At 37.3% G+C, this 24,410-nt stretch overlaps 1 protein-coding gene across 2 annotated transcripts; it reads right to left on the bottom strand.

Annotated features, from left to right (window-relative positions):
* Positions 1-208: 208 nt before the first annotated feature.
* Positions 209-24,410, bottom strand: LOC122729771. Of its 2 annotated transcripts, XM_043968821.1 has the most exons (7): positions 24,304-24,410; positions 18,446-18,536; positions 15,394-15,511; positions 12,515-12,613; positions 11,700-11,795; positions 3,436-3,537; positions 209-337 (listed from the first exon to the last, which is right to left on the bottom strand). In XM_043968821.1, exons 1-7 carry the CDS (start codon positions 24,366-24,368, stop codon positions 291-293), a joined length of 618 nt encoding a protein of 205 aa, XP_043824756.1. In that variant the 5' UTR covers positions 24,369-24,410; the 3' UTR covers positions 209-290. The 2 variants fall into 2 exon arrangements, with proteins under 2 accessions (XP_043824756.1, XP_043824757.1); XM_043968822.1 differs by lacking the exons at positions 209-337; positions 3,436-3,537 and adding an exon at positions 9,159-9,340.

Raw genomic sequence — 24,410 nt, 5'->3', positions numbered from 1 at the left:
GAGACTGTGCCTGCCACTCTCTGAAGAAGTCGTCCTGACACAGGAAGGCCCAGGCCTAAAGGTCTGGAGGCTGAGCAGCCTGCACAGACAGCCCAAGTGCTGCTCCCCCCCTCCCCGGGGCTGAGGAGAAGCTTGAGGCTGACTCCAGTTTAGAGGTGAATTTGGTTGAGGATCTGGTCAACCTCAATAAAAAGGGTAGAGATGAATACAATTTGGCAAAAAAAGTTTAATCCAAAAGAAATTGTCCTTAAGCTAAATTAGTCAGTAATGAAACACCGAGCCAGAATTAATTATGCCACAAATTCTTCCTGATCATCGCTAGGTCTTCCGTATATATCTATTAAACAGAAAAGAAACAAAGAGATAATTAATCCAAATTTACTACAGTGATTTCTATTTACAAATAACATCACATTTTCTTAGGTATTCCTACCAAAACAAAACAAAACAAAAGTTTCAACCACTAGGATAAAAGCTTGACTCTCTACATGGCTTGGGTTTTCTAACAGCATCAAAAGAGGTGTAACAAAGCTGCATTATTTTATTTCAAAGATCAATTTACATTCTAATAAAGTAGCCTATTAAGATGGCATAAAATTCATTATCTTCTGTTGAACTACAGCAGCCCTGTACAATGGTCTAGCTTGACTTATTTACAATAATTGGCATAACATTAAATCTTGCTATTTTCTTGAATTCACAGCTAAAGAAGAGATAAGTTAGTATCAACTCTCCTAACTATGCTTAACTACTCAAGTAGCTCCTTAATACTGCCTCATACTTTGGGAGAAACAGCACCACACCATCAGAGAATTTCAGACTCATGTGAGATAAAAGATGAACATGTCTTATGTGGTTCTTTTTGTTTTCCTGGGCAATGAGGGTTAAGTAACTTGCCCAGGGTCACACAGCTAGTAAGAGTCAAGTGTCTGAGGCCAATTTGAACAAAGGTCCTCCTGAATCCAGGGCCGGGGCTTTATTTTGTTCTTTTTCATAAATTCTTATTCCTTGACTAATAAAAGGGACTCCTTTTTTTCAATTCAACTGAACTGCTTAGAGATGTTTACCACATTCACAACTCAATGAATATATTACACTATTATCAAGGTAATGTCCTATTGCTTCTGGGATAACATATAACCTCTAACTTGACTTTTAAAAACATTCTGAATCCAACTCTGGCCTATCTTGCTGAACTGATTTCACACAATTCCCCTTCCCATTGTGTATGCCCCAGGCATTCACAGGGCTCTATCTCCTGCCTCTCTGACTTTTGTACACACTGAATGCTGTGAACAACAGGAGGTCTGTCCTCTGACTCCACCTGGAAAAAGTTTAAGCTTCCTTCTAGGCTCCTTGCTCAGGGATCCCCTCCTGTGAATAGCCTCCCTCATTCCTAGTGCTTTCTTCCCCACTCAGATGATCTTGGGCTTACCTACTTATGTATGTATTGTGAAGTCTTTGAGGGCAGGAATTGTTTTTTATTTTATGGTTGTATTCCTAAGTGCTTAGCAAAGCACAGAATATATGTAATAAATCCTCCTGATATAGTGGGTATAAGTAAGGCACAGGGGGGAAAAAAAAACCCAAACTATTCAGAGATATGATCAGAAAAGTACAGGGGCCAGTACTGTAGTGAGAGCAAAGACAGCACTAATGCTACTGTAGTGCCCAGGTTAAAAAAAAAAAAAAAATCCCAGAGAAAGGAACATTGAGTGGACTCTCCATGAAAGACTGATGGGAGGACACTGAAAAGAATCTCACAGAATGAAAAAGTGTCAAGTCTGAAAAGGAAAATTAATTAGACTACCAAAGGGTAATTAATTTCCCCTAAAGAACCAGAACTAGGAATCTGGAAGCAAAATACTTTTTATTTAAATACTACAGGAGAAAAACTAAACATTCTCTATCTATAACATACTCTTTTCTAAATTTCATATTCTAAAAAGTTTTAAACTCTAGAGTCATTCCCTAATTACCATCTGGCAGGCCTTCAGACATAAGATCATTTCACACAAAGTAATATCTTAATTTATGTCCTTACCTGATTCACATTCTAAAAAGCTATTACCAAAGTTCAACACCCACTAAAATAAGGAACTCCAGAACTTCATGTCCACTCAGCGCACATACCATTTAGTTAAATACCTGGGCATTCAGTTAAGCTTTACAAGAAAATCCTATTTAGACCTCCAGAGTTTAATCCTTAATTCCCCAACTGCTTTTGACTAGAACTTTATCTTAATATTTTGCATTCAAGATGCTTATTTACATGAGAGAAGACTTCATGTTGCACAGTTATTTAACATACAATGAACTTAAGATTCCTTCATGCTACTATTAAACAAGCTCTTTTTAAAATTTTAAACACTTAAAGACTTTGTTCTTTTTCTTTTCTAGCATTATTGGACTACTTGCTGATGGGCAAGTGCTAGACAGAATATTTTGAAAACAGCACTTCCAGAATATCAAATAAAACGATATAGTTGATACCAATGTACTTAAGAGAACAAAAAAAAAATAAAATACTTTTGAGATCAGAGAAAAGAAATCAAGACCAATTTTCAAAATCTATGTAATAATTTGTTGAAATGTGTAATAATGGGTGGAGAGAATATAGATGAGGCATCAAATAATGATCTTCTTGCATTCCCATTATGATGCATTTCACCAAGGGGTACAAGCTTTGGAAGTCCAGTGACTGTGGGGCTGTGGCAGCCAACTGAAGGAAAAAAACATTCACAAATATCACAGAACTGTCAAGCTGTGCATCTGCTGAGAGTATCCTTTCTTCATTAGGCATGAGGAATAAACATAAAGGCCAATAAAAAAAAAAGAATGACAATTCTAGATATCTTTATATCTGTTTCAAATGTTTTCCAGTTACATTTTTAACTAAAGGCAGTTAGCCTCATTATTTATATAGCACATTTTATTCACCTAGAATAAGAGGAAAAAACTCGGCACAGCCTTAATAAGAAAGAGCTTTTCCAATTCAAATAGGGATTACTAAGAAAAATGTCCAAGGAAATCGACACACTTTAAGTTCAATGATTTTAGAGTCAAAGGAAAATTGTAAATGAAGAATCAGACCCGTTGCATAGGCTTTACGATACTATGCAATGTATCAAAATGATACAGGCAAGTGTACATAACTGAACTCTAAGGTATGAGCATGAAAAATACTATTCTCAGGGCTCTCAATTCAACAGTTCACTATTCCATATATAGCAATCTCTTCACAGATCTTTAAAACAGAACCTGAGGAAAAAACACACAAAGTTAACTTCCTATTTTCACTCTGAGAATAAAGATTATATGCTAGGGCTACCACGACTGAATTATTTTTGGACAAGAGTGTAAACCTGATCATGTAGGCCAGAGAAATTCTTCAAAAAGGTTTTCAGGAAAATTTTTTTTTCAGTAATTACTTACGATGGATAATTGCTTGGTTTGGATCTTCATTCTCACAGTCCATTGGTATCACATCAACACTGCCGAGGCAAGACGTTATCCATATTGTCCTCTTACTTAGATCTACATGGAAGATAAATATTGTGTCAAGAATATGTTAATTGACATATTATGATAAAGACCATAATAATATATGGAAATGAGTAAAAAAACCCACAAATTTTTTTTTTTTTAGTGAGGCAATTGGGGTTAAGTGACTTGCCCAGGGTCACACAGCTAGTAAGTGTTAAGTGTCTGAGGTCGAATTTGAACTCAGGTTTTCCTGAATCCAGGGCCGGTGCTTTATCCACTGCTCCACCTAGCCACCCCCCACAAATCTTTTTAAAGCATAGGCTATTGATATTCAACCTCTATCCCTTCCTTATATTTCATCAGGAGTAGAAGTGGCCTTGTATCCAAGAACACAAAAGTCAAGTTCTACTAGGCCTCACGACCAAGCTAGAAAAATTTTCAGGACAGACCTGGCAACAGGCTTTCTGCTGTTGAAGTTTACCTTGCTACGTTTGGAAAGGTTCATTCCCAAAGAGCTGGGTACCAGGTGATGAATGTAGTTTGGGATAAAATAGTTCACTAGGCCACACACTAAGGTATAGGAGGATTTTCATGTGCCAGGGTAGAAGGTACTAATCCCAGATCTACCCTCCTGACCGGCAGCTCCCATCCATTGATCCTCCTGTCTTCTCCGGTTATCCATAATAATTCTCATCTCTCTTCTACACAACTCTTTCAAACTTTGGACAGAGATCCCAGCATTCTTCCTATACCTTCTCTTGTTTAAGCTAAAACGATGACAGTTCATTCAACACATTCCTGTGGGATGAGATTTTGGTACTTCTCATACTCCTGGCTGCCTTCCTGCAGACAGCACTAGCTGGTCAGAGTAGCATGAGCAAGGTAATATACAGCTCACCTATAATGCTAGCTAAATGAGGGGGTGGGAACAGAGAGTGGAGAGCTGAGGCTCATAGAGGTCTTGAGTTTGGGAGTTGTGAGCTGCAGTGGGGTATGTCAGTCAGGTGTTGCCACTCTTTAGCATTAATATGGTGAGCCCTTGGGAGTTGGGGGTCACCAGGTTGTCGAAGGAGGGATAGAAAAAGAGGAGGTAAATGCTAGCATTCTGATTGTCAGGAGGATCCACCCTGTGAATATTTCCTGCACTTCTAGCCTCGGTACGTTGGGGAGACCAAGGTTGTTAAAACAAAAATGGCACTCAAAAATGAATACACTAGTCCAGATGTAGTGTAACCAGACTGGAGTACATGGCCTTTGTCATGCACATTATGCTGGTATGATGCATCCTCAAACATTAACTTCTTTGGTGGTGCTATCACACCACTGACTCATCCTAAGTTCAGTCTACCCAAAGCCCCCAGGTATTGAACAAAAACAAAAACAACCTCCCAATCTCTTGAACTTCTTACATTGCTGTCTTGGAGTGTCGATTGTTTGAACCCAAGTATAAGGCTTTCCAGGCATATCTGCTGCAAGTGTCATCTTCTAGATTTCCCTATACTTTTTTTTTTTTAGTGAGGCAATTGGGGTTAAGTGACTTGCCCACGGTCACACAGCTAGTAAGTGTTAAGTGTCTGAGGCCGGATTTGAACTCAGGTACTCCTGACTCCAGGGCCAGTGCTCTATCCACTGCGCCACCTAGCTGCCCCGATTTCCCTATACTTTCTAATTTACTGAGAACATTAGGGATCTCAGTTTGGCCATATTAGCTTCTGTTATACATCAGCTTGATTAAGCATTTCATCTCTACTTTTAGTCATTCATATCATGTGAGAAAATCATGGGATTTGGCAGATCCTCATTCAAAGGCTCACCTGCAGATGTATCTAAACTGATTGAATTAAGTGAGAGTGATTGACTTTGCTGATTAGCCTACCTCAAGTTAATTACATTGTAACCACACCTGGCTAGCCCTGAAGAAGGAATTTTTCTTAGAAACTAAGGACTTGAACCCCACATGAGACCACCTGAAGGTGAACCAGTGGATTTGGATGACTCTAACCCATAAGCTTGAAGCAGTGTGTAAGGCCCTCCTCTGCTCCAGACCTATCAAAGGCTTCCACACTCAGTGTGAGGGGCAGTTCATGGTTGAAGCAGGCTCATGGTAGAGGACTTGAGGAAGAACCAGACCAGGCTGGAACTCTAGGCTAGATAGGCCTTTCCTGAACTTTCTGAACTCCACGTGTCTGCCTTTTTACTAATACCTAGTATGCTTTAATAAATGCTTACTGCCCAAAGACTGGTGCTAAAGCTTCTAATTTAAGGCGACCACACTTTTAGACTTTATACACCACAATAAACAGTAAAATGACAAGCCCAAGGGCAGAACACTGGGACATTCTTAACTGGAAAGAACCTTCCAGGCTTGTATCAATTCCCATTAATTTATCTCTTTGGTCTTGACCATTCAAGTTCTGAATTTACATAACTGCATACTACCATCAAGTCTGCATCTCTCTATCTCCATGAGGATATATTAGGAGAGATAAGGTCAAAACAGCCTTGGATCCTATGTTTGTGGGAGTTCCTAATGTACTGATCCCCTAACTGTCAAAAGGTGAAATGAAGTTAAAATGGCAGTGACTTATTCTTTTTTTTTTTTTTTTTGGGTGAGGCAATTGGGTTTAAGTGACTTGCCTAGGGTCACACAGCTAGTAAGTGTTAAGTGTCTGTGGCTGGGTTTGAAGTCAGGTCCTCCTGAATCCAGGGCAGGTTCTCTATCCACTGTGTCACCTACCTGCCCGTAGTGACTTATTCTTAATGGACTTTCACTGGCTTCAAGTGATATTAGCTCCTCTAAGAGGATACAAACCACTACTTTGAAGATTCATTTGAGAGTATGTTTTTCTCCTCTGTTGCCTCAGAAACCTCAGTCACATTGGGTGGGGCCCCACAGCCCCAAGATCTGAGGTAGAATTTTTCTCAGGGGCTGCCTTAGCCCAATCCATCTTAAAGGAACAGGGAGAGAAAGCATTCTGCATCACCCCTCGGTGTAGCCTTACAAATTTGGGAAGAAAGGGAAAAAAATTGGACATGGGTGAAAAGAGCCAAATGACTTATGAGAAATATTAAAACCTATTAATTCAGTATTTTCCAGTTATATTTTATCTATTACTGTTTTTTTCTTTCTATTTTCTAAACGACTCCCAGAAAACAACAGATCAACCATTGGTTCTGGGTTGTACAAAAAAGAATTAAATTGAAATAAAACTGAAGCAACTAAATGCTAAGGAAAACATCCTTATACACTGTCAAACTACACAACTATACATGAACAAAGTAAAATATAAATTCAATTTCAAATCAACATGTCTGTATGTTATAAACATAATACATAAAACAAACATATGAACCAAGTTTAGCTACTAAGAATTTCAAACTCTATATATTTCAGTCCATAAGAGGATCATGTCTTATCAGATTTAGACTATTTCTCAGACATAACCTGTTATGCAAATGTCATTAGAATAGAAGTGTTTTTCCTTACTAAATATGGCAAATGAGATCTGTTTTTTAAAAATGCTCCTCAAGTTCTTCATAATCAGGACTGGAATTCCATGGAGTTGGCTAGATCTATGACAGCTCTAAAGATTCATTTAAATAGTACTTCAAATGTTTTGTTATCAATTTTAATGTTAACAGTAAATTATTGTATTAAGCCTACTTTTAAAATAATGCTTTTATATCAACCAAAAGTATGCTTCTGTCTCACATAGAAACGATTAAAGAGTTCTAATGATTTAAAAAAGTGTTTTAGGTTTAAATATAGCTATACATTTAAATAACTGGAGAGTTATGATATAGGAAAGTAAAATACATATTGGAATCATGTCACATATAGGATGGTCATAAAATCATATCAAAAATAATAATTCAACTTGAAGGATACGATATCATACAATTTTTCTTTTTTAGAATAATTATGTTATTTTTTTGGGTCTATTCAAAGAAATACTACTGTTTGAAAAATGTAGTATTACACCAACATTTTTGGCTTTTTTTGGTCCAGATTTTCTCAGTGTCATAACCACTGCCTGCTTAAAAGACACATTTTTAAAAGCTACATTCCCTTTTTATTCAATTAAGGTATTACCCCAAGAAGTTTAAAAGTTGTATTGAAAAAGAATTTGAGAAGCCTGAAACTACAAGGAGAGCTTTCAAAGGAGTATTACCAGACCCTTAGTCGTTTAAATAATTTATTGTTTCTATGTTCAACGAATGGCAACTCTTTAAATTGCTTCTCACATAAGAAAATATTTTTATTTACAAAAAAAAGCACTGCAATTTCAAAAATCTTTCAAGCCAAAGAGTTCAAAAAAACCCTGAAAATTCTCATTCGATAAGCAAGTCATGTAGCATAATGTGTTGCAAAGGTAAGTTTTCAGTTTCCAGTATAAAAATTGAAGTAAAATATAAAAAATAAGGAGGGATACTTTAAGAATAAGTCACTATCTTCATAAAACTATAAAAATATATCCTATTTGTGCAGTTAGAATAGATTTCTTTTGACATATAAACTGTAGGGCTTTATAAAATAGTGTATTATATTATTCTACCAAACCAAAATATGAATATTTCAAATCTACAGAAAACAGCAAAACCAATTATATTCATGCAACCTCTCAAGAAAAATTTTAGAAAAAATATAAATTTTAGTTTATAATACCTAGGATTTATCCCACCACGTACATGTATCTTACAGAAATATTTTTTAATATAAACAATAGAAATACTGATTATTATCAAACCAAATATTAAAGTGTCCCAAGCCCAAATACAAAAAGCACTGAAGTCCTCTTCCTTCAGGTCTATTGCCATAAACATTCATTGTAAACTACATAGTCAACATTTTATGTTAACTTGGTTCCAAAAGCTATCAACTGTGAGGGCCATATTTAACATATGGGGAGGTAATTGAGTGGCTCACTGTAATATTGGGGTCCCGGAAATAATGAGGGACCTCTAAGTCCAAAGCTCCCTCCTCTCAGAACTGGCTTTTTAGATATTTCTCCCAGGCCAATAAAAAAGGAGCCTGACAGCCTCTTTTCCACAAAAGAATCAGGTTTTATTCATGGGAATGAAATAAACAGCAAAGGTGAAATTAATATAATCAAAGACAAGGGAATAGGGAAAGAGAAATACAGACAGTCCTCCTAACGCTAACCTAAGTCTATACAATCCCCAACCTTGCTTCCAGTTCAGCTAATTCAAAAGAGCAGGGCTCTTATGTCAACTTACCACCTGGGGTCCATAGCTTCAATGGAAAAACAGCTTTGCAGCCAGGGCCCTCAGGACTCTCTGCTCCTGCTGCTCACACCACCACAAGGGAAAACCACTCCGGAAAAGACTGAGCTCCCCTCAGGAACATTTATTCTTCCTCCCCCAAAAGGAGAGGTCCTTCAAAACTGCCTGTGGAGAGTGGTTTCTCCTGCTGACATCAGCAGCACACATCACTCAGGGCAGGACAGGTGTGGCTCATCTTAATCAGTCTGCCAAATTCCAATAATCTCACCACACAGCTTCTGCTATTATTCCTTCCCTCTTTAAATAATGAAGAGCAAGTAGAAATAATAACTTAGGTTCAAAGAAGAAAAATTGATAAATGAGGTCCAGTGGAAGTAATCAGATCTCTGGAAGAAATCTCAGTGAACCTAAACATACAATGTCTGAAGGTTATAACGTACAGAATATTTTCTTCTTTGCAAAAATAAATTGTTCAGAAGTTAAACCAGTCCATAATAATTTGTCATTCTTGACAAAAAACACCAGTGAGAATGATGATGGGATAAAATCATCAGTATCACTGTTCGGTCATGACATAAAGTCAGTAGTAGCAGAGACTTTCCACAGAAATCTATATCAAAAGAAAAGAAACCAAGACATAATTAAAACAAATTTACTACATTGATTTCTATTTTCAAATCACAATCTCTACACAGGTGACCCTAGGTTTCAGGAAGAAGGGCTTGGAGGGAAAACTCATCACATTTCCTTAAGGAATCCTACTAAACAAAACAAAACAAAACTTTCAACCACTGGGACAAAAGCTTGACTCTATACCTGGTGATAAATTTGCCTTAGGTTTTATAACAGCATCAAAAGATAGCTAACAAACCTGCAAGAGAAGTAACTACCACCTCTCCCAACTACTTCCAAGTTACTCTCTAATACTGCCTCATACTTTGGGAGAAATAGCATCACATTATCAGAGAATTTCAGCCTCATTTGAGATAAAGAAGCACATGTCTTATTTTGTTCTTTATCATAAATTCTTATTCCTTTACTAAAAAATGTGACTCCTTTTTTTCAATTCAAATGAACCACTTAGGGTTTACCACATTCACACTCAATGAATATATTACAAGATTATAAAGGAAATGTCTAATGGTTTCCAGGATAACATTTAAACTCTAACTTGACATTTCAAAACATTCTGAATCCCACTCTGGCCTATCTTTCTAAACTGATTTCACACAATTCGCTTTCCCATTGTGTATGCCCCAGGCATTCACACTGCTCTATCTCCTGCCTCTGTGACTTTTGTACACACTGAATGCTGTGAACAACAGGAGGTCTGTCCTCTGACTCCACCTGGAAAAAGCTTTAAGCTTCCTTCCAGGCTTCATACTCTATTAAGGTGTTTTGGTATTTTTTCCTTTGCTGGGCAATGAGTGACTTGCCCAGGGTCAAGTGTCTGAGGTCATATTTGAACTCAGGTCCTCCTGAATCCATGGTCCACTCTGCCACCTAGCGGCCATTCTATGAAGTTTTAAACTCTAGAGTCATTCCCTAATTATCATCTGGCAAAGCTTCAGGTAGATATAAGATAATTTCACACAAATTTCCTTACCTGATTCACATCTTTAAAAACTATTTCCAGAGTTCAACGCACACCAAAATGAGGAAATCCAAAAGTTCATGTCCACTCAGAACACATAGTATTTAATTAAATATGTGGGTGGTCAGTTAAACTTTATAAGAATATCCTCTTTAGACCTCCAGAGTTTAACCCTTAATTCCTCTACTGCTTTTGCCTAGAACTTCATCTGAATATTTTGTATTCAAGATGTTTATTTACATGAGAGAAGACTCATGGCACAGATATTTAACATACAATGAACACCTTAACATTCCTTCATGTTACTACTAGACAAGCTCTTTTTAAAATGTAAAGACTTAAAGACTTTATTCCTTGTCTCTTCTAGCATTATTGGACTAATTGTGATGGTCAAGTGCTAGCTAGAATATTTTGATAACAGCACTTCAAGAATATCACATAAACTATACAGACACCAACGTACTTAAGGGAGCAAAAATAAAATATTTTTGAAATCAGAAGAAAATCATCAAAGCCAATTTTCAAAAATTGTATATTAATTTGTTGAAATGTGTAAAAATGGATAGAGAGCATACAGAGGAGGCATCAAATAATGATCTTATTGCATTCCCATTGTGATTCATTTCACCAAGAGGTACAAGTTTTGGAAGTCTAGTGACTGTGGGGGTATGAAGGAAAATAAAAACATTCACAAATATCACAGAGCTGTCAAGCTGTGCATCTGCTGCATTAGGCCTGATGAATAAACAAAAAGCCCAAAGTAAAAAGAATGAACGACACTTTTAGATATCTTTAGACCTGTTTTAAATGTTTTCCAGTTATATTTTTATTGAAGGCAGTTAGCCTCATTATTTATATTACACATTTTATTCGCCTAGCATCAAAGGAAAAAACTTGGCACAGCCTTAAAAAGAAATAGCTTTCAAATTCAATTAGGGATTACTAACAAAAATGTCCAAGGAAATTGACACACTTTAAGTTCAATCATTTTAGAGTGAAAGGAAAATTATAAATTAAGAATCAGACACTTTGAGTAGGCTTTACAATATTATGCAATGTGTCCAAATGATACAGGCAAGTTAACATAACTGAACTCTTAAGGTATGAGCATGAAAAATACTATTCTCTGGGATCTCAATTCAACAAGGCACTATATTGCATATATAGCAATCTGTTCACAGACTTTACAAGAGAACTTGAGGAAAAAACACACAAAGTTAACTTCTACTTTCACTATGAGAAGAAAGATTATTTGCTAGGGTTACCATGACTGACTTTTTTTTTTTTGGACAAGAGTGAAAACCTGCTCATGTAGGACAGAGAAATTCTTCCAAAATGTTTTGAGGAAAAAAATCTTTTTTAACTAGTTACTTACCAGGGATAATTTCTCGTGGATTTGGATTAACTCCTATTGGTATGACTTGGTTACGTTTCAACATCCTGGATACCCAATTTCTGCTCCTATTGAGATCTACATGGAATATAAATATTATGTCAGGAATAAGTTAACTGACACATTATGAGTAAATGAGTAAAAAAACTTTTTAAAGCACAGGCTACTGATATTCCATCTCTATCCTTTTCTTATATTTCATCAGGAGTAGAAGTGGCTTTCTATCCGTGAACACAAAATTCAAGTTCTACTAGGCCTCACTCTACCAAGCTAGAAATTTTTCAGGACAGACCTGGCAACAGGCTTTCTGCTATTGAAGTTTACCTTGCTACGTTTGGAAAGGTTCATTGCCAAAGAGTCGGGTCCCGGGTGATGAATTTAATTTTGGATAAAACAGTTCACTAGGCCACACACTAAGGGGTAGAAGGATTTCCATGTGCCAGGGAAGAAGATACTAATCCCAGATCTACCATCCTGACTGGCAGCTCCAATCCATTGGTAGCTCCCATCCATTGATCCTACTGTATTCTCATGTTAGATATAATTATTCTAATCTCTCTTTCAAACTTTGGACAGAGATCCCAGCATTCTTCCTATACCTTCTCTTGTTTAGGCTAAATGATGACAGTTCATTCAACACATTCTTGTGGGATGAGATTTTAGTACTTCTCACTCTCCTGGCTGCCTTCCTGCAGACAGCACTAGAAAGGTGAAAGAAAACCTGCTTCTTTAGGACTTAGAAATTCTTCAAAAATGTTTTGGAAAAAAAACCGTTTTTTTCCCCATTAATTACTCACCAGGATTTGGGGATGATTGTGGATCACAAGCGTTTTTACCATTTCGAACAACTTGCTTCCTTCTTCTCAACCAAAATCTCTTTCCCTTCTTAGGGAGATCTATATGGAACATGAATATTATGTCAAGAGTAACTTAATTGACACATTATGATAAAAACTTTAATATTATTCAGAAATGACTGCCATTTTATTTTTAAAGCATAAGCTACTGACGCTCCACCTCTAGCCAATTCTTATATTTTACCAGTAGATGACGTGACCTTGTATCCATGAATACAAAATTCAAGTTCTACTGGGTCCTACTACGTAGCTAGGACAGTTTTCAGCACAGCCCTGGAAACAGGCTTTCTGTCTTTGAAGTTTACATTGGAAAGGTTCATTGCCAAAGAGTAAGGTACCAAGTAAAGATCATTTAAGAATTATTGGACTGCCTGAAAGCTATGATCAAAAAAAGAGCCTAGGGGGCAGCTAGGTGGTGCAGTGGATAGAGTACTGGCCCTGGAGTCAGGAGGACCTGAGTTCAAATCCAGCCTCAGACCCTTAATACTAGCTGTGTGACCCTGGGCAAGTCACTTAACCCCAATTGCCTCACAAAAAAACAAAAATAAAAACAAAAAAAGAGCCTAGAGAGAATCTTTCAAGAAATTATCAAGTAACACTGCCCTGATATCCTGGAACCAGAGGGTAAAATTGTTATTGAAAGAATCTACTGATCACTTCCTCAAAGAAATCCCAAAATGAAAACTCCAAGGAATCTTGAAGCCAAATTAACAGAACTATCAGGCCAAGGAAAAAATAATATTGCAAGCAGCCAGAAAAAAAAACAAAACAACACAACCAATTTAAAGATCAAGAAGCCACAGTCAGGATTTCACAGGACTTAGCAGCTTCTCCATTAAAGGATGAGAAGACTTGGAATATGATATCCCAGGAGGCAGAAGAGCTTGGATTACAAGCAAGAATCCTAGCACCAGCACCACTCACTAGTCATGAGGGCTTGTAGCCTCAGTGTCATCCTGGACCCCTCACTATCCCGCTCCTCACACATCCTGGTAGTTACCAAATCCTGCAGATTCTACCTCCATAGTACCTCTCTCATATGCCTCCCCCACCCCACCATCCCTGGCCCTCTCCTCCTACCTGAGTCCTAGCCCAAACTTCTGTCTCCAATTTGTCTACCCCTTTGCTATCCCTCTTTCACACAGCTGCCAAAATCAGCCACTAAATAAATTCCCAAAGTTTCCTAATCCTGCTGGGATGAAATTAACCATTTCAAACCCTTTATAACTTGTCTCCAGTCTAAGTATCTGGCCTTATCAGGGTATTTACCTTCACATACTCTAAAGTTCAGATAGTTCTTTTTATTTCCCTCCTGATAATCCCTTTTTCATCTCTGTGCCTTTGTACAGGCTGTCTTCTATGCCTGGAATGATCTCTTTATTTTTGTCCACTCATTATCATCCCTTGTATCTTTCAGAGCTCAACTAAAGTCACACCTCCAATATAGAAACCTTCCCTGTTGTTGTCTCCAGAAACTGGGGCCTTCCTCAGGTGTCCAGTCCCTTCCAAATCACTTTGTATTTATTTTGTATGTACTCATATGTCTCCCATGGTTTAGGAAAATATGGATAGTTTCATTTCAGTTTCTGTGTCCCTGCCCCCACCCCTTATGCCTCACATAGTGCCTTTCACAAATTAGTCACTTGACAAATATTTACTACTTCATTAGTGGCATGAGGTAACAAAATAGTGAGGATTTCCTTAAGCATTATCAACTTCATGGAAATTCTCCAATACCATGGAGCTGCATCATGGACCAGGAAAGGAACTCTTTCTATAGGATGGCAGAACAATTGGTTTATGAAGGTATACAAACCAACAACCAATTCAAAAAGAAACTTAAAAAGGCAGCCAGCTAATTAAGCATCATACAGGAGGAGACAATGGCTGGTTGGCTTTCATTTGGCATTATTGAGTAACATGAGGTATGCCTAATTATAAGAATATTTTTGAAATCCCGGTTGTAGTGTTACTAAGACAATAAAAAGATCAAAGACTAAAAAATAAGCCAATAAATAAATAAACTGATGTCTGAGGTGACATTTTGTGGAAAGTATGACTATTTGAGGATTCCTGAAAACCCATTGTTCTCCATCTTCATGAAGACAAATGTGAGAATGGAAGTAGGGTTAAAAGTTATAAAGAAATAAATTTTGTGATTAAGGAAAAACTTCCTCCAAATGGGAAGAAACCAAAGAAGAAGACATCATAATATGTTCCTCATTACTGGAGGTGTTCAGGTGGAAGCTATAAGGCCCTTATTGGGGATGTGGTAGAACTGGTTCCTCCTCTTCAAGAACTGTTGAAGTAGAATGACTAGAAGTGCCTTCCAGTTCTGCAATTCAAGAATTCTATGATCCTTTTACATAAATGAGTATTGTATAGTTATCTCAATGCACTGCCCCACACTGTAAGCTCCCTTTATAGCAAGTACAATATCTTAACAAAACTTTAAGCTTCCCAAAACCTAGTCTAATGCTCAGTACACATAGACAAGAGACTTTTGTGTTCTTGAATTCATTTATGAATTAAATGAAAAAAATTAAACAGGTGTCAAATATAAAAGCATAACACGTTTTGATAAACTTGCCTAATAAAACTAGTGTGAGGAAATACTGTCTCATGGGGAAATTTTAAGGCATATCCCATTCTATATATATTATAAAAACATAAGTAATACACAAAGATCCAAACATTTTGAAGGAAGAGCCTTGGAAAGAACAAAAAGATGAAAACATAAAACAAATTTATGAAGAGGTATTATGGTTCTTACTCATAATATAAACAGTAAGTTACTCTTTTCATATTAGAGTTATCACCTGATTCATCACGTCCATATTCAAGAACATTTGCATTCTCCGGTTCCATTGCCTTGTCCGTGTTGTCTTCATGGCATGGTGGTATCTCTTCCTCTTTATTTTCCTTTGTTTGTTCATCCTAACAAAAGCAGAGCATAGAATTTTATCATCACAACGTGTTTAATGTCATTCCAAAAATCTAAACCAATGTCTTAAAATAACTTTGAGGGAAAAGAGAAAACTGGGAGCCTTTTTTAAAATGGTAACATATTTCAAGAAATAAAGAAGAGAAAAAAAACAGACTCCATATTGGTATAATATAACCCAAGAAAGTGCAAATAAAATCCTAAGAAGCCTGTGTTTGTTTTCTCTCATTACAATAGCTTTGAAAGAATATTAGCTGTTTCATAGGAGACTTTTTTTTAATGGAATAGAATTTTTTTCCAAAATATATGTAAAAACAAATTTTAACATCAATTTTGTAAAAGTTTGTGTTCCAACTTCTCTTCCTCCTCCATTCTCACCCCCCACCCACTAGAACTCAAGCACTTCAAAATAAGGTATACATGAGTAGTCATGGAAAACATTCCCACATTAGCTAGGTTGTGAGAGAAAACAGTAAAAAAACCAAATAAAAACCCAAAACTTCAGATTGAGGAATTGTCAAAGAGGAAAAAAAATTTTTTTTTTAAAATGTGTTTCCAGGGGCAGCTAGGTAGTGCAGTGGACAGATCACTGGCCCTGGAACCAGGAGCACCCAAGCTCAAATCCAGCCTCAGACACCCAACACCCAACAGCTGTGTGACCCTGGGCAAGTCACCCAACCCCAACTGTCCCCCCCAAAAAATGTGTTTCCATCTATTTTCAGACACTATTACTTCTTTCTCTGTAGATGGGTTGCCACTTTCATAAGTCCTTCAGGGTTATATTGGATCATTGCCTTGCTGAAAATAACCACATGCTTCCCAGCAGATCATCTTAAACTATTGCTGTTAATTTGTATATAGTACATTCATCATAACCTAAATAAAGTACCTTAAACTTGACAAAGAATTTTCTTCTTATTAGCCCAGCAAGGTAGGTACCATATGTTTTGCCATTATATTCCATCATCATAACTATTTCCCTTAATCCTATTCCCTTCCCATGATATTTACTCTATTTTCTATCTTCTTTTAAACTATTCCTCCTCAAAAGTGTACTGTCCCCTCCCCTACTCTGCACTCCCTTTTTTTTCTCACCCTTCCTTCCTTATCCTCTTCCCCTCATACTTGCTGTAGGGTTCCCTTTGCTCATGGAGGGAGTTTTTTTTTTTAAACAAAATTTTAGGAAAAGTCACACATCATAAAAATAAAACATAGACTACTACTTTAATGTATGTAGAGAAAATGTAGAGCTTTTATAACCTAAAATAAGGCATACATAATTTCTCTTTTTAATGTATGGTCTACTAAGAAGTGTTCTTATAAACATGCAATGCATCATTTCACCATATTGATATTCATTCTGTATTTTTAACATGGAGCCCAGGTCACCACCTTCCACAGTAATGTTTCTTGTCTTTATACTGTGGGATGTAACATGTTTTGTAGGATGGATCATGATACTCTATCTATATAAGTAATTTATTGGCATACTGCTTCTAAAAAAACATTAACCCTAGTATATAAAGGCCATCATTTGCAAGGTACTCACACAAAATCAACTTCTATATAAAAGTATAGAATAATCCTTCACCTTTTCCTCTGATGCAAAGTTTTCAGATGACATGAAAATGAACACGATAGTGAACCAAAATTAGACATGATAACTCAGGTTACTAAGGCCATAGGAATACCATTAAAGAAAATGTAACCAGAGCAACAGAAAATATAGTCAACTCTATGGTATGTGAAGAACTGAATATTTTAGATAACCAAGCAAACTAAGATGTGCAATATCTTCTGTAAGCTGCCTTCCTATCTCAGCAAGAGCAGCTACTGGGAGGAATGAATCCTTACTTGTTGCCCAAGGGGAAACTGTAATGAAGCAATGAGGAGGACTTTAGAAGACAATATGCATAAGCAGCAGCAACCAACTTAAGCTATGGGAGCAACCTATCAGGGAACAGACAGTAAGCCTAGGAGATGCCAAGACTAAGGAGTTGTTGACATGAGCAAAGGATCATGAAAGCTCTCAGTCCTAGGAGAGATCACACTCACACACACACACACACACACACACACACTCACACACACTCACACACACGTATAAGAATTCAAACTAAAAATTCATTTCAGTGAAAAGGTTAAGCAACTGGAAATTATATTTCCAAAGGGATATTCAGACGCATAAGTGTTTAAGGTAATTTAGAACACTTTACAATGTACTCAGGAAATGGTCAGAAAACAATTATTTATATTATTATAATATTATTTATGTAATATAATATAAAAACTATTTATAATAGAATTTATCATTCTAAAATGTATTTACATATCAACATAAAGTATTACATCGGCAAGACAGAGGAAAGAACAGACACAGAATGCTTAAGAATAAATACCATAAGAAGCAGCACACAATTCTGAAATGTAAGAAACAATGGCAACGATTTGTATTCTTGATGTTCATTCCCCCATTCTGCTTCACTTCATTCTCATCTCTTTCTGACAACTACAATTTCCACCTTCACAAGGAAAGGGAAAGCTTCTGGACCTGTAATATTTTTTTTCATTGGTACAGGGATCTCCTACTGAGGAAGGAGGTTCTTCTGCCAATGAAGGTCAGTCCCTTCTTTGCAACTCAGAGTCATTCAGAGTTGTGCAGGTAACTTAGAAGTGAAGTGATTTGCCCAGATTCACAAAGCTAGTATATGTCTGAGACAAGACTAGGCCTTTCTGGCTTTGACACCTCCTGTCTACATGAACTTAGGCCATACTATCTCTAGCACCAAGGGAGAAAATCATATTGATTCTTCATCCACAGACTCATTAGCTGTCTTTTAGTAACTGCTTCCATGTGGTCCTTCCATGTTCCCCTAAATGCTTTCTTACAGACTTTGGCTAAAAACAAATTGTATCTGTCATCATACATCATACTCCTTGATCTCCAGATCTTGAAGACGGCCAGATGTATCTGCATCCACAAAAGATACGTTTTTTCCATCAAAGAGATCAGGCTCTCTGTTAGATGAAGAAGAAGAAGAAAAATCTGTCACTCAAAAGTCTTAGATTATTTTATATAATCTCTCTCTTTACATATATCTATATACATATATCTCTATATTTTTTCAAATGCAAACAAATTGAATGTAAATATTCTTTGTAATTGACCTCTGCTGGTCCCACCTTTCAGGACTTTATTCTCTTACACTAAACCATGTCATGGTTTTGTACATGATGATCTCTCTCCTGTTTCCTTACCCTTCAAGGGCTTGGTGTCCTAGCCTTAAAACACAGCTCCTCCTCACCTCTGTCTCTTAGATTCCCGGGTTGCCTTCTTAGCTAAAGCTCAAGGAACACCTTCTATACCAGGCATTTTCTGATGACCGGAATTGTGCATATTCTGCTAAAATGACTTTGTGTATAGCGTGTATATTACACAGGCTTGTGTTACACATATACATATATGTATTTACTTCTGTGTGTACATGCTGACACCCTCAACAAAATGTAACTTCCTTAAGAATTTAAAGGATTGATTGGTTTTGTCTTTTTGTCCCAGCACCTACTACAGTGCCTGACAAACAGTAGGTTTGTAACAAAGGCTTGGTTATGGATGGATTTTTTTAACTTAGGTGCAGATTGGGTCACCAGAGGAAGACTCTGACTGACTTCTAACCTCATCAAGGTCATGTGGGAATTAATGCAATAAATAATTCAAAATGGGACATAAAACCCAGCAACAAACCCATATGATAATCACATACAACCGTATTAAACAAATTCATGAACCTATTTGACTGAAGGGATGGTGGTGCCCTAAACAGAAAGAAATTGAACAGAAGGGTTAAGTGACAAGACAATCTTGTCCATTTTGTACATGTGGCATTTGAGATTTTTATGGGACCCCCAGTTGGAAACATCCAGTATCTGTTGAGGACATGGGATTAGACCTCAGGAGAGTCCTGCTATCTGTATCTGAAAGTAATCTCTGTAAAGATAAGTGAAGGCATGAAAGCTTATGAGACTGTTGAGAGAGGGTACAAAGAGGGAAGAGGGTACAGGACAACTCTCTAGACTCCAAGTCTAGTGTTCTTTCTATAATACTATGCTTTCCCACCATGTTTAATAGGAAGAAATAAGAAATGTTCTTTGCCTTCCTGAATCATCTATCAGTATATAACCAGAACAGTAACTTATAAGCACCAGGCTTCAACATGACCTATTTAAACAAACTACTGAACCCCCAAAATAGAAGGTGGTTCAAAGGAATGGCTATTGCCCGCTCAACTGCATGTCATGCTTATGAAATCTAGCTTTCCAATGGTTACCATTCACTATAGTCCAACCAGATCCATGACCACTACTGTTAGTCCCCCCATCACCTGCCCTATCTTGCTTAAGGTAAATCTCACCTGCCCTTCCTTCTTTTCACTGCCCTTCCAGTCCCTCCCCTCCTCCTCCTCCTCCTCCTCCTCCTTAAAAGTCTTATCAAATCAATAGGAAGACTCCAGGAAAGATTAGATGTCCTACAGTCACAGCCACCATTCCTCAATATGTTCTGTTTCCCAATTGGAATGTGAGCTCCTTGAGGCAAGGCCCTGTCTTGCTTCTTGCATTTGTATCCCTAGGACTTTGCCAAGTGGCAGTCAGGAAGGAAGTGCTTAATAAATGTTTTATCATTCATTCATTCAAAATGGATGATAACATTTTCCTACAGAAATTTAAGGAGTGCAGATCACCTGCCATAAAAAGAAAACTGGAGAAGCCCAGAAACTGCTTCAGGGAGCAATCCAATTCTGCTGAAGTGATAGCAGTCAGGCCAAAACCAGCTTAGAATAGAAAGTCAGGTGAGAAGAACTTGACAAAGAAAAGATGATAGAAAATTATGAGAAGTATCACCTCATACAAAAGTGAAAACAGTGGGGGAAAAAACACATTTAAAGAATGCTTGATAGAAGGTCCAAGAAAGCAGTCTTAAGCTAAGGGTATTAAACAGAGTGGAGAACTAGAAGGAGGGCAATAGAGCTGAGAAAGAGAAAAGATCTATGGAGATTTGTAGACCAAGTTCTTTTCACCCCAAGGTCAGTGGAACCACCACCTCTATACTAATGACAGTCTCAGACGTGCTGCTTTAGAGGAGGGATTTTTTTTTTCATCCTTTGCACTTCTATCCTCAGCACCTAACACAGTGCCTGAAACCCAGAGGACAGGTATTTCATCAATGTTTTTTGGCCGACTGACATCAAAATGGTAGCATAGAAAACAAATATGGGGGAAAACCAGCTTAACTAGTCAGAGGGTTGTCCTCTAGGGCATCAGCAACAGAGGTAGTGACAGAAGGCAGTGGAGAGAGTGATTCTTAAAATAACTGTGAAAGGAGGTTGTCAAATGCATTGAAGACTCAAGAATTATTTAGCCTTTCTACTCAGGAAAAATCAAATAGATTAAGAATGTCTGTGTTCTCTGACTTGCAGTTAAAAAGACAACCTATGGAGTTTTCCCATATATATATATATATATATATATATATATATATATATATATATATATATCTTGGGGAAATTTTGCAGTTTTTAATAATCAACAAGAATATTGATTTGTTTAAACACTGATGCTTTTTGTTTACATCACTGTCATTTGTCAATGACCTTGGTAGTCTGTGGACCCTAGGTTAAGAACCCCGACCCTAACTGTTGGTGGAGTTGTGAAATGATGTAACCAATCTGGAGATCAATTTGAGACTATGCACAAAGGACTGTGCATACCCTTTGATCCAGCAATACCATTTCTACGTGTTTATTCCAAAGAAATTTTGAAAAGTGGTGGGGGGTACTTATTTATACAAAAATATTTATAGCAGTTCTTTTTATGGTGGGAAAGAAGTAAAAATTGAAGGGATGTTCATCCATTGGGGAATGGATGAACAAATTGTGATATATGATTGCAATGGAATATTTTTGTGTTACAAGAAATGACAAGCAGGATGATTTCAGGAAAACCTGGAAAACATTACATGAATATCCATGAGTGAGTAGAACCAGAAAATGACACACAATGACAAACTATGAATGAATTACTTAGCTATTCTCAAGGCATGATGGAAAATGTTATCCTCCTCTAGAAAAGACCTGATAGCACCTGAACACAGATGGTGTACTATTTTCACTTTCTTTTTGTTTGTTTGTCGGGTTTGGGGGGTAGAGTTTTCAAGTTTTCTTCCACAAAATGACTAATATGGAAATGCTTTATATGATTGCACATGAATAACCTTATGGCCTCAGGGAGAGGAGAGGGCATGAGGCATATAATTTAGAAATCAAACCTTTTTTGAAAAGCCATTAAAATTGTTTTTGCAAGTAATTGGGACAAAATTAAATATATTTAAAAATACCTACTGAAAAAATGTTATTTTTTTAAAAAGGACACCTACTCTAAGGTTCCACCCTAAGTAGGTACCACCCTAAGCACAAAAAGGTCAAAATGGCTAAGAAAGTTCAAGTGAGATGAGAAGAAAAAGAAAATATAAAGAGGGCATAAGGTTCATGAATGCAAAATGGCATGGTGGAGTAGAAAAGTAGAAGGAGCTGACTCATCACTGCTTCTTGCTACTTAGAGGAGCTTAGGCAAGTCCTGTAAATTAAGCTTCAGGTTCATCTGTCAAATGAAGGATCTGAACCAGATGATCACCTAAGGTCCCTCCGGCCCTATGATTTTATTCAGAGCTGGGCAAGAGAAAATGGAGGGAAGCATGACAAAAGAAGCAGAAAGATAAAAGCTGAATTTGCCCATTTCTGTGGACAGGATCACCCTTCTTCCAGTCAACCAAGCTCAAAAACCATCTTTGTCTTTTCCTCTTCTTCCCATACCCACTCACTCAATAATTCATATTGGTTCTGATTTTCTGAGATCTTTAAGAGAAGTCTCTTTACATTCCCCAAACCCTCCATTCAGCTCAAGCTCTGATTGATTACTTCACTCCTAAAATAGAGTTTGAACTGATCCTCTGCTTCCAAGATCTGCTTCAATACATCCTAGGCATTCACTGAAACAAACCACTTTGCACACATCATCCCCCAGCACAACTTCATGTCTCTACAGGTGAAAGTCAAAACTTCTTTGTCTGGCAATAAAGACCTTTTACAATCTGGACCCCAGCTAACTCTCCAACCTCTCACCACTCCCACAGACAACTCCCTGGTAACTTGAATACTCTTTGAACCTGGAAGATACCAAGGACAATCCCACTTCCTCTCCTTGAAAGGTAGTCCATCCATCTCATCTAAATCCTATCTTCCTTCAAAACTCATGACCTTCTTGTCTCCCTCATGGATAGCTCTAAACCCACTGCAATTCTTCAGGCTTGACTCTGTCTTCTGACATATTTGCCAGTACTTGATTTCTTAACACATCACCTTAAAGTTTAGTTATCAATTCATGTGGCTACTTCTGGTTCTGTCTCTGGGGGCCTTCAATTTAGACGCTACTGGCAACCTACTTAGTATAGCTTACTCTGCTTCCAGATCCTGATACCTGCTGAGTCAGTTTGAATCCAAGGAAACTTCTTGGTGGAAGAGGGTGTAAAGGCAGGCAAGGATGGGGAAGAGAGTGAGTATAGATCTGGATTATAAAAAGAGTACATGAATATGGAGGAAGAGGTGGGCAGCCAAGTGAATGGTAATTTCCACTTCCATGCAAAAGAAGTTTCCAAAGAAATTCTTAAAGAAACTATTTTCATAAAATATGAATTTTAGGTGCTATTAATTAGGGAAACAGTTGTAAAAAGTTAACTAATTTAGCTAGGTATGAATATCACCCATAAAAATAATGTAAGAAATTAATACAGTATTACACATACAATTTCAGTCATATTAATGAGCATATTCGAAATCTGTTTTCATTAGGGAGAGCAACATCAAGCATGGTTTTTAAAAAACTATTTGCAAAGTCCAGGATGAAATTAACCAATCTTAATCTTAATTCAAGTTTAAAGCAGCACTTGAAACTTAGCAGAAATCAACCCTTTTTCCCCCTTAAAATAACTTGTCATTTTCTCTTATCATTTACACACGAAGTAAAATAAACTGAATTTACCTGACAGAAATTGTAATTCACATTAAGGTAACAGTGCTAAATTTGTGATAGAATGATACCGTCCTCCCAGGCTTGAAACACCTTTGACAATTTTATCCACTGTAGAAAAATATAAGCTTCTGTCTTTGGTATTATGCTATGGTGTAAATATGCTGATTAAAGAAGAGTAAAACAGGCATAAGTGGAACCAGGGAAAAGGACAGAAATGCTTACTGCAATTATTGTAGTTTGGTATGCAATCTAAAATATAGAGAGTGGCTATAAGACATATTCGTAGTGAAGATGAATCTCTGCTAGGAACGGCAGGGAGTTATACCTCCCGCATTACCGCCCCCCCCACACACACACACACCTCCAAAAAAATTCAAAGCAAAACAGGGGAAATAGAAATACTTCTTTTTAAAGCTATTACATTTCTTTGACTCTTTTTTCATTCCGATATTTTCCGCGGGAGGCGGAGGAATCCCAAATTCAAAAAGGGTTCCAAATTCCGGGTGGGGAAAAGTTTTCTTTACAAACTCTAATGCGATCGCCAAAAATTGAGGTAGTCATTTCAGAGCTAGGCTTTCTCCCTTCAGGGCTCCAGGTTCCCCGAAGAGAGAGAAAAGTGGGAAAGCAAAATTTCAAGAAAATATGCGTCATGGGCTCCCACCCCAAGGAGCTGCGCCGGGACCCTGGCCTTTCCCCTTCTTACCTGCGTTGAATTCTCAACATGCCGAACCAACTGGTGAAGAAATTTAAAAATTGACCTATTGTCATTCTCCCGCTGGAGATTGACTGAAAAAGTACGGTTATGGAGGA

This window comes from Dromiciops gliroides, chromosome 5 (genome assembly GCF_019393635.1).
Source record: "Dromiciops gliroides isolate mDroGli1 chromosome 5, mDroGli1.pri, whole genome shotgun sequence".
NCBI lineage: Eukaryota > Metazoa > Chordata > Mammalia > Microbiotheria > Microbiotheriidae > Dromiciops > Dromiciops gliroides.
This window is presented reverse-complemented; position numbering and strand designations above follow the sequence as displayed.

Excerpts from the sequence above, each read along its gene's own strand:
- LOC122729771 (XM_043968821.1), bottom strand. The coding sequence starts at position 24,368 with ATGACAATAGGTCAATTTTTAAATTTCTTCACCAGTTGGTTCGGCATG. Across the intron at positions 18,537-24,303 it reads ATGTTGAGAATTCAACGCAG|AGAGCCTGATCTCTTTGATG; the intron begins GTAAGAAGGGGA and ends TTCATCTAACAG. Across the intron at positions 15,512-18,445 it reads TGGAGATCAAGGAGTATGAT|GATGAACAAACAAAGGAAAA; the intron begins GTATGATGACAG and ends TGCTTTTGTTAG.